This window comes from Ranitomeya variabilis, chromosome 6 (assembly GCF_051348905.1).
Source record: "Ranitomeya variabilis isolate aRanVar5 chromosome 6, aRanVar5.hap1, whole genome shotgun sequence".
NCBI classification, from domain to species: Eukaryota; Metazoa; Chordata; class Amphibia; order Anura; family Dendrobatidae; genus Ranitomeya; species Ranitomeya variabilis.
This window is the reverse complement of record NC_135237.1, coordinates 259,253,128-259,266,926: the sequence shown is the minus strand read 5'-3', so window position 1 is coordinate 259,266,926 and position 13,799 is coordinate 259,253,128. Positions and strand designations below refer to the sequence as shown.

Genomic DNA, 13,799 nt, shown 5'->3' with positions numbered 1-13,799 from the left:
CATTGCTGTGTGAGAAATTTTCCCACGCAGCAACTGCCATAAAGTGAGACTGAGAGGTCACTATAGTTCAGTGATGCACTGCAGGAGCCATTGTCTCCTGTCAGTGTGTCACTGAAGGTCCTATAGAGCAGTGACATCACCCGATGTCACTGTTCTATAGGGGAGATCATCGCAGGACACTCGTTAATAATTGGACTATGGCGGACAGGTAGTATACGGTTTATTATTTTACAGTTTTTGCAGGCGCTGAAGTACAGTAAGTATGGTTAAATGAAGAATATTAAAATACTTTTTTCCTAATGTGCGTTTGTTTTATTAACCCTTTACTAGTATTGGATTAATAATGGATAGGCGTCTTATTGAAGCCTGTCTGCTATTAACCCGGCTTAATGTCACCTTACAATAGCAGGTGACATTAACCCCTTATTACCCCATATCCCACCGCTACACGGGAGTGGGAAGAGAGGGGCTATGTGCCAGAATTGGTGCATCTTACAGATGCGCCATTTCCGGGGCGGCTGCGGACTGGTATTTGTAGCTGGGGGGGCCAATATCCATGGCCTTTCTCTAGGCCATGAAAATCAGCCCACAGCTGTCTGGGTAGCCTTTCTGGCTTTAAAATATAGGGGGACCCCACGTCATTTTTTGGGGGGTCCCCCTATTTTAATAGCCAGTAAAGGCTACACAGACAGCTGCGGGCTGATATTCATAGCAGGCTACAAATATTGGCCCCCGGCTGTCGGCTTTCCCCCTCCGGCGCAGAAAATTGCGTGGCAGCCCAGGCCTTTTTTTACATTTTTTTAATTAAACGCTCTTTAGTTCCTCCTTCATACTTGCATCGGTACGGGTCCGTCGCTATGCATCGGGCCGTCATACCGATGCACATTGTGAAATTTGTGCACGACGTTCTAAAGTCCAGAGAGAAGGGGGCAGAGTTTCATCCACGCATACGCGGTAGAAAATGGCGGACACGACGGACAAAAAAACGTTCACTTGAACGCTTTTTTTCGTGCCGACGGTCCGCCAAAACATGACGGATCCGTTGCACGATGGACGCGATGTGTGGCCATCCATCGCAATCCGTCGCTAATACAAGTCTATGAGTAAAAATCGCATCCTGCGAGCACATTTGCAGGATCCATTTTTTCCCGCCGGATCTGTTTTTTTCTCATAAAGTTGTATTAGCGCCGGATTGCACCTGTTGGCCACATGTTTCATCCGGTTTTTGCAGGATCCGTCAAAAAAGCTGTTTCCGCCGGACGGAAAACACATACAGAGGAACGGTTTTTCTGTCCAGCAAAAAAATGCACAGCGATGGATCCGGCAAAAAAACGGTTGAAACTGAGATGTGAAATGATGCATCTGGCCTCCGAATCTCAAAACCTGCATCAACAACTGCATCAAAACTGCACCAAAAACTGCATCAAAACTGCACCAAAAACTGCATCAAAAACCTTCATCAAAACTGCACCAAAAACTGCACAAAAAACTGCATCAAAACTGCACCAAAAACTGCATCAAAAAACGCATAAAAAACCGCACCAAAAACCTGCATCAAAAACCGCACCAAAAACAGCATAAAAAACCGCACCAAAAACTGTGTCAAAACCTGCACCAAAAACAGCATAAAAAAACGCACCAAAAACTGCGTCAAAACCTGCATCAAAAACTGCATCAAAACTGCACCAGTTTTTGGTGCTGCTTTTGATGCAGTTTTTGGTTCAGTTATGATGCAGTTTTTGGTGCAGTTTTGATTCAGTTTTTGGTGCAGTTTTGATGCAGTTTTTGGTGCAGCTTTTTATGCAGGTTTTGATGCAGTTTTTGGTGTGGTTTTTGATGCTGTTTTTGATGCAGTTTTTGATGGAGGTTTTTGGTGCAGTTTTTGAAGCAGTTTTGATTCACTTTTTTGTGCAGTTTTTGGTGTGGTTTTTTTATGCTTTTTTGGTGCAGTTTTTGGTGCAGTTTTGATGCAGTTTTTGGTGCTGTTTTTGATGTAGTTTTGTTGCAGGTTTTTGGTGCAGTTTTTGATGCAGTTTTTGGTGCTATTTTTGATGCAGTTTTGATGCAGTTTTTGGTGCAGTTGTGATGCAGTTTTTGATGCAGGTTTTTAGTGCGGTTTTTGATGCTCTTTTTTGGTGCAGTTTTTGGTGCGGTTTTTGATGTGAGTTTTGATGCAGTTTTTGGTGCAGTTTTGATGCAGTTTTTGGTGCAGTTTTGATGCAGGTTTTTAGTGCGGTTTTTGATGCTGTTTTTGTTGTAGTTTTTGGTGCAGTTTTTGATGCAGGTTTTTGGTGTGGTTTTTGGTGCAGTTTTTGATGCAGGTTTTTGGTGCGGTTTTTGATGCAGTTTTTGGTGCAGTTTTTGGTGCAGTTTTTTTGTGCAGTTTTTATGCTGTTTTGATGCAGTTTTTGGTGTAGTTTTTGATGTAGGTTTTTGGTGTAGTTTTTGATGCTGTTTTTGATGCAGTTTTGGTGCAGTTTTTGATGCAGGTTTTTGGTGCGGTTTTTGATGTGGTGTTTGATGCAGTTTTTGGTGCAGTTTTGATGCAGTTTTTGGTGCAGTTTTTGATCCGTTTTTTTATTCAGTTTTTGGTGCAGTTTTGATGCAGCTTTTGGTGCAATTTTTGATGCAGGTTTTAATGCAGTTTTTGGAAATAAATAAATAAACGGAAAATGTGCATGATTTGAATGGAAACATGCATGAAAAACCAGATTCGGAGACCAGATTCATCATTTCACATCTCAGTTTCAACTGTTTTTTGCCGGATCCATCGCTGTGCGGTTTTTCGCCAGACAGAAAAACCGTTCCTCTGTATGTGTTTTCTGTCTGGCAAAAACAGCTTTTTTGACGGATCCTGCAAAAAACGGATGAAACGTGTGGCCATCAGGCGCAATCCGGCGCTAATACAACTCTATAAGAAAAAACGGGTCCAGTGGAAAAAAACGGATCCTGCAAATGTGCTCGCAGAATGCGTTTTTTACCCATAGACTTGTATTAGCGACGGATCGCGAAGGATGGCCACACATCGCGTCCGTCGTGCAATGCATCCATCGTGTTTTGGCGGACCGTTGGCACGAAAAAACATTCAAGTGAATGTTTTTTGTCCGTCGCATCTACCATTTTCTACCGCAAAACTCCGCCCCCTCCTCCCCGGACTTCAGAATGGGCAGCAGATGCATTGAAAAACTGCATTCGCTGCCCACGTCGTGCACAAATTTCACGTGCATTGGTACATCGGCCCGACGCATAGCGACAGACCCGTACCGACGCAAATATGAAAGAGACCTTAATGAGCGTTTAATTAGAAAAAAACGGTGTGGTCTCCAGCGCAATTTTCTGCGCCAGAGGGGGAAATCCGACGGCCGGGGGCCAATATTTGCAGCCTGCTATGAACATCAGCCCACAGCTGTCTGCATAGCCTTTACTGCCTATTAAAATAGGGGGACCTCCCAAATAATGACGTGGGGTCCCCCTATATTTTATAGCCAGAAAGGCTATGCAGACGGCTGCGGACTGATATTCATAGCCTAGAGTGGGGCCATGGATATTGCCCCCCCGGCTACAAATACCAGTCCGCAGCCGCCCCAGAATGGCGCATCAGTGAGATGCGCCAATTCCGGCACTTAGCCCCTCTCTTCCCTCTCCCGTGTAACGGGATATGGGGTAATAAGGGTTAATGTCACCTTGCTATTGTAAGGTGACATTAAGCCGGGTTAATAACAGAGAGGCGTCAATAAGACGCCTATCCATTTTTAATCCAATACTAGTAAAGGGTTAATAAAACACACACATTAGGAAAAAAGTATTTTAATATTCTTCATTTAACCATATTTACCATACTTCAGCGCCTGCAAAAACGTAAAATAATAAACCGTATACTACCTGTCCGCCGAAGTCCAATTAATAACGAATGTCCCACAACGATCTCCCCTATAGAACAGTGACATCAGGTGATGTCACTGTTCTATAGGACCTTCAGTGACACACTGACAGGAGACAATGGCTCCTGCAGTGCATCACTGAACTATAGTAACTTCTCAGTCTCACTTTATGGCAATTGCTGCGTTGGAAAATTTCTCACATGGCAATGCCAAAAGTGAGACTAGGGACTATTTTTTACAGCAGCGGAGGAATACAGTGCGGAAGGATACCTTCCTCCTGCCATTGTGTTCCTGGAGACCCTGTAGAGCGGTCACATCAGCTGATGCTGCCGTTCTCCATGGGAGATCGTCGTGGGACACTCGAGGATTTCTACGGACAGGGAGTATATTGGTTGTTTGTTATTTTAATATTCTTTACAGATGACACTGGCTTCGGGGATCAAAATGACAAGTAATGGTGAGTATGCAATCTATGTTATATGTACTGTATGTCCATATGTATAAATCAAAATAAACAAGGCCTGCACCCACCACCAAAATAGGGACGGTGCATAAGTAGAGGTAAAGTGCCGATGATAATGAACAATCATACAAGAGAAAAGCACCATAAATACCAGTAAAAATGCAAAAGTTTATTCAAAGAACATTAAAAAACAGGAAAGATACAAGTATATTTGGGATGTGACACGGTAAGCCAGAAGTAGATGGCACCACAGGCGAGAACAGATAATCACTCAGGTATGTATTGAAAATACAAGGTGCATGCTCAATTGTAATATACCAGCAATTGTGCAAAGAAGCATAAACAGCGAGTAGGGAGCAAAGGGGCTGTATACCACCCATGCAAAGTAAGCAAATAACGCAAGTAAAGTGACTAAATGCTAAAAAGTAATATACCTGAGGATACTCTGGAGCTCTGAGGTGCCACCGTCCCCAACGCACGTTTCGGCGTTCCATATGTATGTATTGTATGGAATGTATGAATGTGTTGTATGTAGTATGCATGTAGTATGCATGTAGTATGTATGTAGTATGTATGTAGTATGCATGTTGTATGTATGTAGTATGTATGTATGCATGTAGTATGTATATAGTATGTATGTAGTATGTATGTTTTTTTTTTTTTTCTACATTTAACACATTAGCCGGATAATGGGACTGCTACTGTCCCATCATTGGCTACTGTGTCAATCACTGTCACTGTAGCAGGCATCGTCCGATGGGACTTGTAGTCCCATCGGACGATGCCTGCACACAAGCACAGACCCCCGGCAGCCTGCACAGACCCCCGGCAGCCCACACAGACCCCCGGCAGCCCACACAGACCCCTGGCAGCCCACACAGAGCCCCGGCAGGCCCGCACAGAGCCCCGGCAGGCCCGTACAGACCCCTGGCAGCCCACACAGAGCCCCGGCAGTCCACACAGACCCCCGTCAGCCTGCACAGACCCCCGGCAGCACACACAGATCCCCGGCAGGCCCGCACAGACCCCTGGCAGCCCACACAGAGCCCCGGAAGGCCCGCACAGACCCCTGGTAGGCATGCACAGACCCCCGGCAGGCACGCACAGACCCCCGGCAGCCCGCACTGACCCCCAGCAGGCCCGTACAGATCCCCGGCAGATAGAAAGTATTGGCCACGGCACTCAGGGATTCTTGGGAGGTGCTCAAGTAGGGGATCCAACCCGTAGTAGCAAATATAATAATTCTTGGCACTCAGGAGAAATTTGTAGAATGATTCAAAAAGTAGATTTTTATTCTAGTGCATCCAGCTCAACATATAAACGTTTTCGGTCTCGACAACTGAGACCTTCATCAGATATGGTTGTCAAATGCTGTAATGTATATACAAAAGAGATGAGAGAAATATTTTTTAAAATAAAGAAAATACTGTTTGCACAATTATACAAAAACAAAATGATGAATAATATGATCCATATTATACTAAACAAAATGACGGTCTGCATACAAATATCGATAGTAGCATGCAGCGCAGAAGGCAGAAAAAGGTGGATCCGGCCTGAATCAGCGTGCGTTGTGAGTCCTGTTCAACAGAGTGCTGGAGAGTGTACATATGTTAAGGATATACTAGGTAGGAGAGAAAATAAACATGGGTAACATGGAACAGGTAGCATAAGTAGACATCGGGATGTGATCTGGTGATGGATATGATAAGATATAAAGCACACACTGTCCTAGGTAAAGGATACGGGAAGTGGACCAACCTCCACTAGTAGGTGTAGGGCTACGCACAGTGAGCTATCTGTAAACATGAAAGAAATTATACGCATCAGAGTGTACATGGTAGACAAGACAAGAAGGACAAACCATGAGGATGGCACAGTGACGGAACACGAGATAACCTGTGGAATGCATGCCATAATGACTAACGGGGTGACCACCCTAAAACCAGATTGCTGCTGAGTGATAAACGGGCACCCATGGTCCAGGGAAGTTTACCTGGAGGACACTGGTAGTGTGTATGAGTCACACACTGTGTGTGTAGCCGAGGAGCGGGAGAGCAATGCGTCTGTGAATGCAAAGATATGGGACCGTGTGAGGCAGCTTTAAGGGTACCACAGGAGGCTATCATGGGCCTGGAAGTCAGTCATACCTGAAAGCACTGGACGGCAGTATAGGCGCTTGTGGTAATGCGAGATACTCGCAAAGTGAGGAGCGCTGTGGACAGAAGTTATGAGCAGGGGGGTTAAATAGGACTAAAGCCAACGTGGATAAAGGCCAAGCCAGCGGGGAGCTGGAACCGGTTATGGTATTACCTGGATGTTGCCGCTGTCAGGGGTGGAGAGGACGCTGCGCTGCTGTGCAGGAGGGAGCTCCCGGGGCTGCTAGGGGAAGCGCAGCACTTCCGGGTATAAGAGCACACAGGGAAGAGTCACCTGACGTGTGACGTCATCAGGTCATGTGATCGGAGAGGCCGGCTTATGCGCAGAGGAGCTGAGGGGCTAACAGGGAATCAGCACAGGGAACAGACAGCGCTTGTATGGCAAGCTCAAGGGGACACAGTGAATGAATGTAACGCTGCATTGCAGCATATAGAGAAGGCTAAATGATGGGAACAGTAGTGTGAACTAGACTATCAAAAGGCTATCTGGTATGGGTCACCCCGATTATATAGAGACATGATTAACCCTCTATATAAAGGCATACAGTGCATACTATACCGTGTGCAGTGTTACGTGCGAGAGGTGCGTTTAACGGTTCTGTGGAGAGAAACAAAAAAGGAGCACAAGTTAAAGACATCCATACTAGCTACAATGTTACATTATACAAAACAGTGTTAAAATACATATGAAATAAATGATAACATATGTGTACGATATTACAAAAATGCCGAGACGTCGTAGTCTCTATTGAGTCCCTTTGGTTCTAAGGTCTGCAGGGAGTAAATCCAGTAAGCCTCCCTTTTGAGAAGTAAACTAACGCGGCTTTGGCCCCTTCTTGGAGTATCTACCTGTTCCAGGACTTGAAAACGGAGCTGCGAGATATTGTGATTTTGTTTAGAAAAATGGTAGGGGAGGGGTAGATGTGTCTTGTTGCAACGGATTGTAGATTTGTGTTGAGCCACTCTGTCTCTAATTGGCTGTGTGGTTTCACCCACATATGCCAACCCACAGGGGCATTTGATGATATATATCACATGTGTGGATTCGCAGGTAAAGAAACCTTTTATGGGAATGGCCTTGCCCGTCTGGGGGTGAGAAACTGACGGACCCCTCTGGACATTGCTACATTGTTGGCAACTAAGGCACGGGAATGTACCTTGTTTCTGGGTTTGTAAGAACAATTGTTTGGGCACCCTGATGTTAGAGCCAATGTCCGCTTTGACCAGCCTATCCCTAAGATTTCTAGCTCGTTTGTAGCAGGGCATGAAAGGTGCTCCAAATTCTGGAATACCAGGATAGCTTTTTGTCAGGATACTCCAGTGTCTCCTGATGGTAGACTGAACCATATTGGAGAAGGGATGAAATGTGGAGACAAAAGGGATTCTCTTGCGGTTATCTTTGGGTCTAACCACTGAGGTATTACGTTGGGCCTCTGTGAGGATGTGTTGTGGATACCCCCGATTGGAGAATTTTTGTTCCATCTCACCTAGTCTAGTTTTCTTGATCTTGTCATCTGAGACAATCCTTTCAACCCTGTGGAATTGGGACTTCGGGATGGAATTTTTTATGGAAGGTGGATGGCAACTGGTGAAGTACAGGAGGCCGTTACGGTCCGTTGGCTTGGTGTATAAATCAATAGAAAGGCGGCCGTCCCTTTCCTTGTAGATAAGGGTATCTAGAAAGCTAATTTTAGAGTTGTCATGTTGTAAAGTGAAACCGAGTTCGGGCCAGATACTATTGATGTGTTGATCAAAGATTATTAACGACTCAAGAGGACCGTCCCACACGCAGAAAATGTCGTCGATGTATCTGCGCCATACCCTACAGTGGGAGGTGAATAGAGGATGTTCATACACAAAGTCATTTTCAAAGGCTGCCATGTATGCATTGGCGTAAGGGGGCGCTACGTTCGCGCCCATTGCAGTACCCTGTAGCTGGGCATAATATGAATCTTGGAACATGAAGTAATTGTCTCTCAGGACTAGATTTAACAGATCTGCACAGAAGTGGCGAATTTTAATGTCAACTTTATTGTCTAGCAGGAGCCTATCGGTAGCAGCCAGGCCTTTATCATGAACGATGGATGTGTAGAGACTATTCACGTCCCATGTGATTAGTAGGGAGGAGGGAGATATGGGGCCTAAGGTTTTTATGACTTGAATGAATTCACCAGTGTCCAAAAGAAAGGACCGGGTGGTTTTGACGAGTGGAGTGAGAATTTTCTCTAGGACTATGGACAGTGGCGAGAGTACAGAGTCTGTCAGGGACACAATGGGCCGACCTGGAGGTTTGGCTAGTCTTTTGTGTATTTTGGGTAGGATGTACAGGATGGGAGTTATCGGGTCTTTCTTAATGAGAAAATCTCTCATTTTACTGTCTATGGTGCCATTTTGTATGTGAAAATCAATGATTGGTGCAATTTTTTTCACCAATTCATTGAGAGGGTTGTGTGGTATTAGTTTATATACCGTAGTGTCCCCCAGTTGCCTGTACACCTCCTCCAGGTAATCAGTTCTATCCATTATTACCGTTGCTCCCCCCTTATCCGCCGGTTTTATAATAAGGGATTTATCAGACGCCAGTTGCTCTAATGACAGTCTTTCAGAAGGTGAAAGGTTGGGCTGAAAATGGAACTTCCCTTGTTCCATTTTTCGAGTTAGTGAGTGGATGTCCCTTTCAACAAGGGATACAAAAGTTTCAACTGGGGGATCCGACCGGGGTGGCATGTAGGAACTGTGGTTCCGGAGCCCCAGGCTGGTGGTAAACCCTGCCAGGGGTGAAAAAACTCTCCTGGAACTCCAGAGCCTGGGGCTCCGGAACCACAGTTCCTACATGCCACCACTGGCGTCTGATAAATCCCTTATTATAAAACCGGCGGATAAGGGGGGAGCAACGGTAATAATGGATAGAACTGATTACCTGGAGGAGGTGTACAGGCAACTGGGGGACACTACGGTATATAAACTAATACCACACAACCCTCTCAATGAATTGGTGAAAAAAATTGCACCAATCATTGATTTTCACATACAAAATGGCACCATAGACAGTAAAATGAGAGATTTTCTCATTAAGAAAGACCCGATAACTCCCATCCTGTACATCCTACCCAAAATACACAAAAGACTAGCCAAACCTCCAGGTCGGCCCATTGTGTCCCTGACAGACTCTGTACTCTCGCCACTGTCCATAGTCCTAGAGAAAATTCTCACTCCACTCGTCAAAACCACCCGGTCCTTTCTTTTGGACACTGGTGAATTCATTCAAGTCATAAAAACCTTAGGCCCCATATCTCCCTCCTCCCTACTAATCACATGGGACGTGAATAGTCTCTACACATCCATCGTTCATGATAAAGGCCTGGCTGCTACCGATAGGCTCCTGCTAGACAATAAAGTTGACATTAAAATTCGCCACTTCTGTGCAGATCTGTTAAATCTAGTCCTGAGAGACAATTACTTCATGTTCCAAGATTCATATTATGCCCAGCTACAGGGTACTGCAATGGGCGCGAACGTAGCGCCCCCTTACGCCAATGCATACATGGCAGCCTTTGAAAATGACTTTGTGTATGAACATCCTCTATTCACCTCCCACTGTAGGGTATGGCGCAGATACATCGACGACATTTTCTGCGTGTGGGACGGTCCTCTTGAGTCGTTAATAATCTTTGATCAACACATCAATAGTATCTGGCCCGAACTCGGTTTCACTTTACAACATGACAACTCTAAAATTAGCTTTCTAGATACCCTTATCTACAAGGAAAGGGACGGCCGCCTTTCTATTGATTTATACACCAAGCCAACGGACCGTAACGGCCTCCTGTACTTCACCAGTTGCCATCCACCTTCCATAAAAAATTCCATCCCGAAGTCCCAATTCCACAGGGTTGAATGGATTGTCTCAGATGACAAGATCAAGAAAACTAGACTAGGTGAGATGGAACAAAAATTCTCCAATCGGGGGTATCCACAACACATCCTCACAGAGGCCCAACGTAATACCTCAGTGGTTAGACCCAAAGATAACCGCAAGAGAATCCCTTTTGTCTCCACATTTCATCCCTTCTCCAATATGGTTCAGTCTACCATCAGGAGACACTGGAGTATCCTGACAAAAAGCTATCCTGGTATTCCAGAATTTGGAGCACCTTTCATGCCCTGCTACAAACGAGCTAGAAATCTTAGGGATAGGCTGGTCAAAGCGGACATTGGCTCTAACATCAGGGTGCCCAAACAATTGTTCTTACAAACCCAGAAACAAGGTACATTCCCGTGCCTTAGTTGCCAACAATGTAGCAATGTCCAGAGGGGTCCGTCAGTTTCTCACCCCCAGACGGGCAAGGCCATTCCCATAAAAGGTTTCTTTACCTGCGAATCCACACATGTGATATATATCATCAAATGCCCCTGTGGGTTGGCATATGTGGGTGAAACCACACAGCCAATTAGAGACAGAGTGGCTCAACACAAATCTACAATCCGTTGCAACAAGACACATCTACCCCTCCCCTACCATTTTTCTAAACAAAATCACAATATCTCGCAGCTCCGTTTTCAAGTCCTGGAACAGGTAGATACTCCAAGAAGGGGCCAAAGCCGCGTTAGTTTACTTCTCAAAAGGGAGGCTTACTGGATTTACTCCCTGCAGACCTTAGAACCAAAGGGACTCAATAGAGACTACGACGTCTCGGCATTTTTGTAATATCGTACACATATGTTATCATTTATTTCATATGTATTTTAACACTGTTTTGTATAATGTAACATTGTAGCTAGTATGGATGTCTTTAACTTGTGCTCCTTTTTTGTTTCTCTCCACAGAACCGTTAAACGCACCTCTCGCACGTAACACTGCACACGGTATAGTATGCACTGTATGCCTTTATATAGAGGGTTAATCATGTCTCTATATAATCGGGGTGACCCATACCAGATAGCCTTTTGATAGTCTAGTTCACACTACTGTTCCCATCATTTAGCCTTCTCTATATGCTGCAATGCAGCGTTACATTCATTCACTGTGTCCCCTTGAGCTTGCCATACAAGCGCTGTCTGTTCCCTGTGCTGATTCCCTGTTAGCCCCTCAGCTCCTCTGCGCATAAGCCGGCCTCTCCGATCACATGACCTGATGACGTCACACGTCAGGTGACTCTTCCCTGTGTGCTCTTATACCCGGAAGTGCTGCGCTTCCCCTAGCAGCCCCGGGAGCTCCCTCCTGCACAGCAGCGCAGCGTCCTCTCCACCCCTGACAGCGGCAACATCCAGGTAATACCATAACCGGTTCCAGCTCCCCGCTGGCTTGGCCTTTATCCACGTTGGCTTTAGTCCTATTTAACCCCCCTGCTCATAACTTCTGTCCACAGCGCTCCTCACTTTGCGAGTATCTCGCATTACCACAAGCGCCTATACTGCCGTCCAGTGCTTTCAGGTATGACTGACTTCCAGGCCCATGATAGCCTCCTGTGGTACCCTTAAAGCTGCCTCACACGGTCCCATATCTTTGCATTCACAGACGCATTGCTCTCCCGCTCCTCGGCTACACACACAGTGTGTGACTCATACACACTACCAGTGTCCTCCAGGTAAACTTCCCTGGACCATGGGTGCCCGTTTATCACTCAGCAGCAATCTGGTTTTAGGGTGGTCACCCCGTTAGTCATTATGTCATGCATTCCACAGGTTATCTCGTGTTCCGTCACTGTGCCATCCTCATGGTTTGTCCTTCTTGTCTTGTCTACCATGTACACTCTGATGCGTATAATTTCTTTCATGTTTACAGATAGCTCACTGTGCGTAGCCCTACACCTACTAGTGGAGGTTGGTCCACTTCCCGTATCCTTTACCTAGGACAGTGTGTGCTTTATATCTTATCATATCCATCACCAGATCACATCCCGATGTCTACTTATGCTACCTGTTCCATGTTACCCATGTTTATTTTCTCTCCTACCTAGTATATCCTTAACATATGTACACTCTCCAGCACTCTGTTGAACAGGACTCACAACGCACGCTGATTCAGGCCGGATCCACCTTTTTCTGCCTTCTGCGCTGCATGCTACTATCGATATTTGTATGCAGACCGTCATTTTGTTTAGTATAATATGGATCATATTATTCATCATTTTGTTTTTGTATAATTGTGCAAACAGTATTTTCTTTATTTTAAAAAATATTTCTCTCATCTCTTTTGTATATACATTACAGCATTTGACAACCATATCTGATGAAGGTCTCAGTTGTCGAGACCGAAAACGTTTATATGTTGAGCTGGATGCACTAGAATAAAAATCTACTTTTTGAATCATTCTACAAATTTCTCCTGAGTGCCAAGAATTATTATATTTGCAGATCCCCGGCAGGCCCGCACAGACCCCGCCCGCACACACACACACACGCACAGTGTCTGCCCATGCACCGCCCACACTCTTCCCCCCTTCGGAACAGGATGTAGAAGGACAGAAAGGGCTTATTTACATTCCGATATTTGTGTCCCATTGACTTGCATTGGTATCGGTATCATCCGATATTTTTTGAATATCGGCCGATCCAATCCGATACCGATACTTCTGGATATTGGAAGGTATCACTCAATACTACTCGTGAGTGGTTAGGGGCAATTTAGTCATTCTCTCCAGGGTTTAGCGGATGAATTTTGACCAATTTCCGGTGTGGAGATGCTCAATGACACTATTAATGGTGGCAATGCCACATCCTCTCTTTGTGGGAAGTCACATGGCTCTGTTGATCATCAAAGGGGAAAGAAACTGAGACTGCAGCAGAAGAGCGAGCAGGAGAAGGTTCTGATATGTCATGCTTTTTAACATGTGTGCTCCACTGCAGCTCATGCTTACATTTCAGAAACATGATCATGCAGGTGGTGTTCAGGTTTAGAGGTCTGGGTCTGGGTCTGAGCCAGCATTTAGAGCTTTGAATTTAAGTTTCTATTAAGACCTGGTGGTTAAAGGAATGGTGTATGCCTTATTTGCTGAGAGCCCTGAAAGCTCATGCAACAGATCATTTTTTTTATTTTTTTCCCAGCCAAACTCGGGTGGCACAAACATCAGTTTCATAGAAAAATGGAAAGCAAGCAAAACAGGTAGTTGACTAACCAATTGACCTACAGTAGAACATTTTAAAATGGCACAGCAGCAGTCAGCCATGGGCCATGCATGAGGTATCAGGGTTTGGGCTAGCATTTAAAGCTTTGAATTAAAATTTCAATTAAGACCTGGTGGTTAAGAGAGTGATGTAAGCCTTCTTTGCTGGGAGCCCTGACTCCTGATGCAA

At 45.2% G+C, this 13,799-nt stretch overlaps 1 protein-coding gene and 1 long non-coding RNA gene across 7 annotated transcripts; one reads left to right on the top strand and one right to left on the bottom strand.

The window, feature by feature from the left end:
• Positions 1 to 5,513: 5,513 nt before the first annotated feature.
• On the bottom strand, positions 5,514 to 9,205 carry LOC143782289 (uncharacterized). 5 transcript variants are annotated; one of them, XR_013216918.1, is made up of 5 exons: positions 6,658 to 6,809; positions 6,495 to 6,559; positions 6,341 to 6,410; positions 6,091 to 6,143; positions 5,514 to 5,939 (listed from the first exon to the last, which is right to left on the bottom strand). XR_013216918.1 is itself a non-coding variant. In XM_077269605.1 (3 exons), the coding sequence occupies exon 1, from the start codon at positions 9,150 to 9,152 to the stop codon at positions 7,221 to 7,223; it is 1,932 nt and encodes a 643-aa protein (XP_077125720.1). In that variant the 5' UTR covers positions 9,153 to 9,205; the 3' UTR covers positions 5,514 to 5,939; positions 6,091 to 6,143; positions 7,063 to 7,220. The 5 variants fall into 5 exon arrangements, 1 of the variants encoding a protein (XP_077125720.1); XR_013216917.1 differs by having other exon boundaries at positions 6,091 to 6,559; XR_013216919.1 differs by lacking the exons at positions 6,341 to 6,410; positions 6,495 to 6,559.
• Positions 9,206 to 11,622: 2,417 nt separating this feature from the next.
• LOC143781086 (uncharacterized) lies at positions 11,623 to 12,851 on the top strand. 2 transcript variants are annotated; one of them, XR_013216542.1, is made up of 5 exons: positions 11,623 to 11,774; positions 11,873 to 11,937; positions 12,022 to 12,091; positions 12,289 to 12,341; positions 12,493 to 12,851. It is a non-coding gene; the product is annotated as an uncharacterized LOC143781086 (long non-coding RNA). The 2 variants fall into 2 exon arrangements; XR_013216541.1 differs by lacking the exon at positions 11,623 to 11,774 and having other exon boundaries at positions 11,781 to 12,091.
• The last annotated feature ends 948 nt before the right edge of the window (positions 12,852 to 13,799 follow it).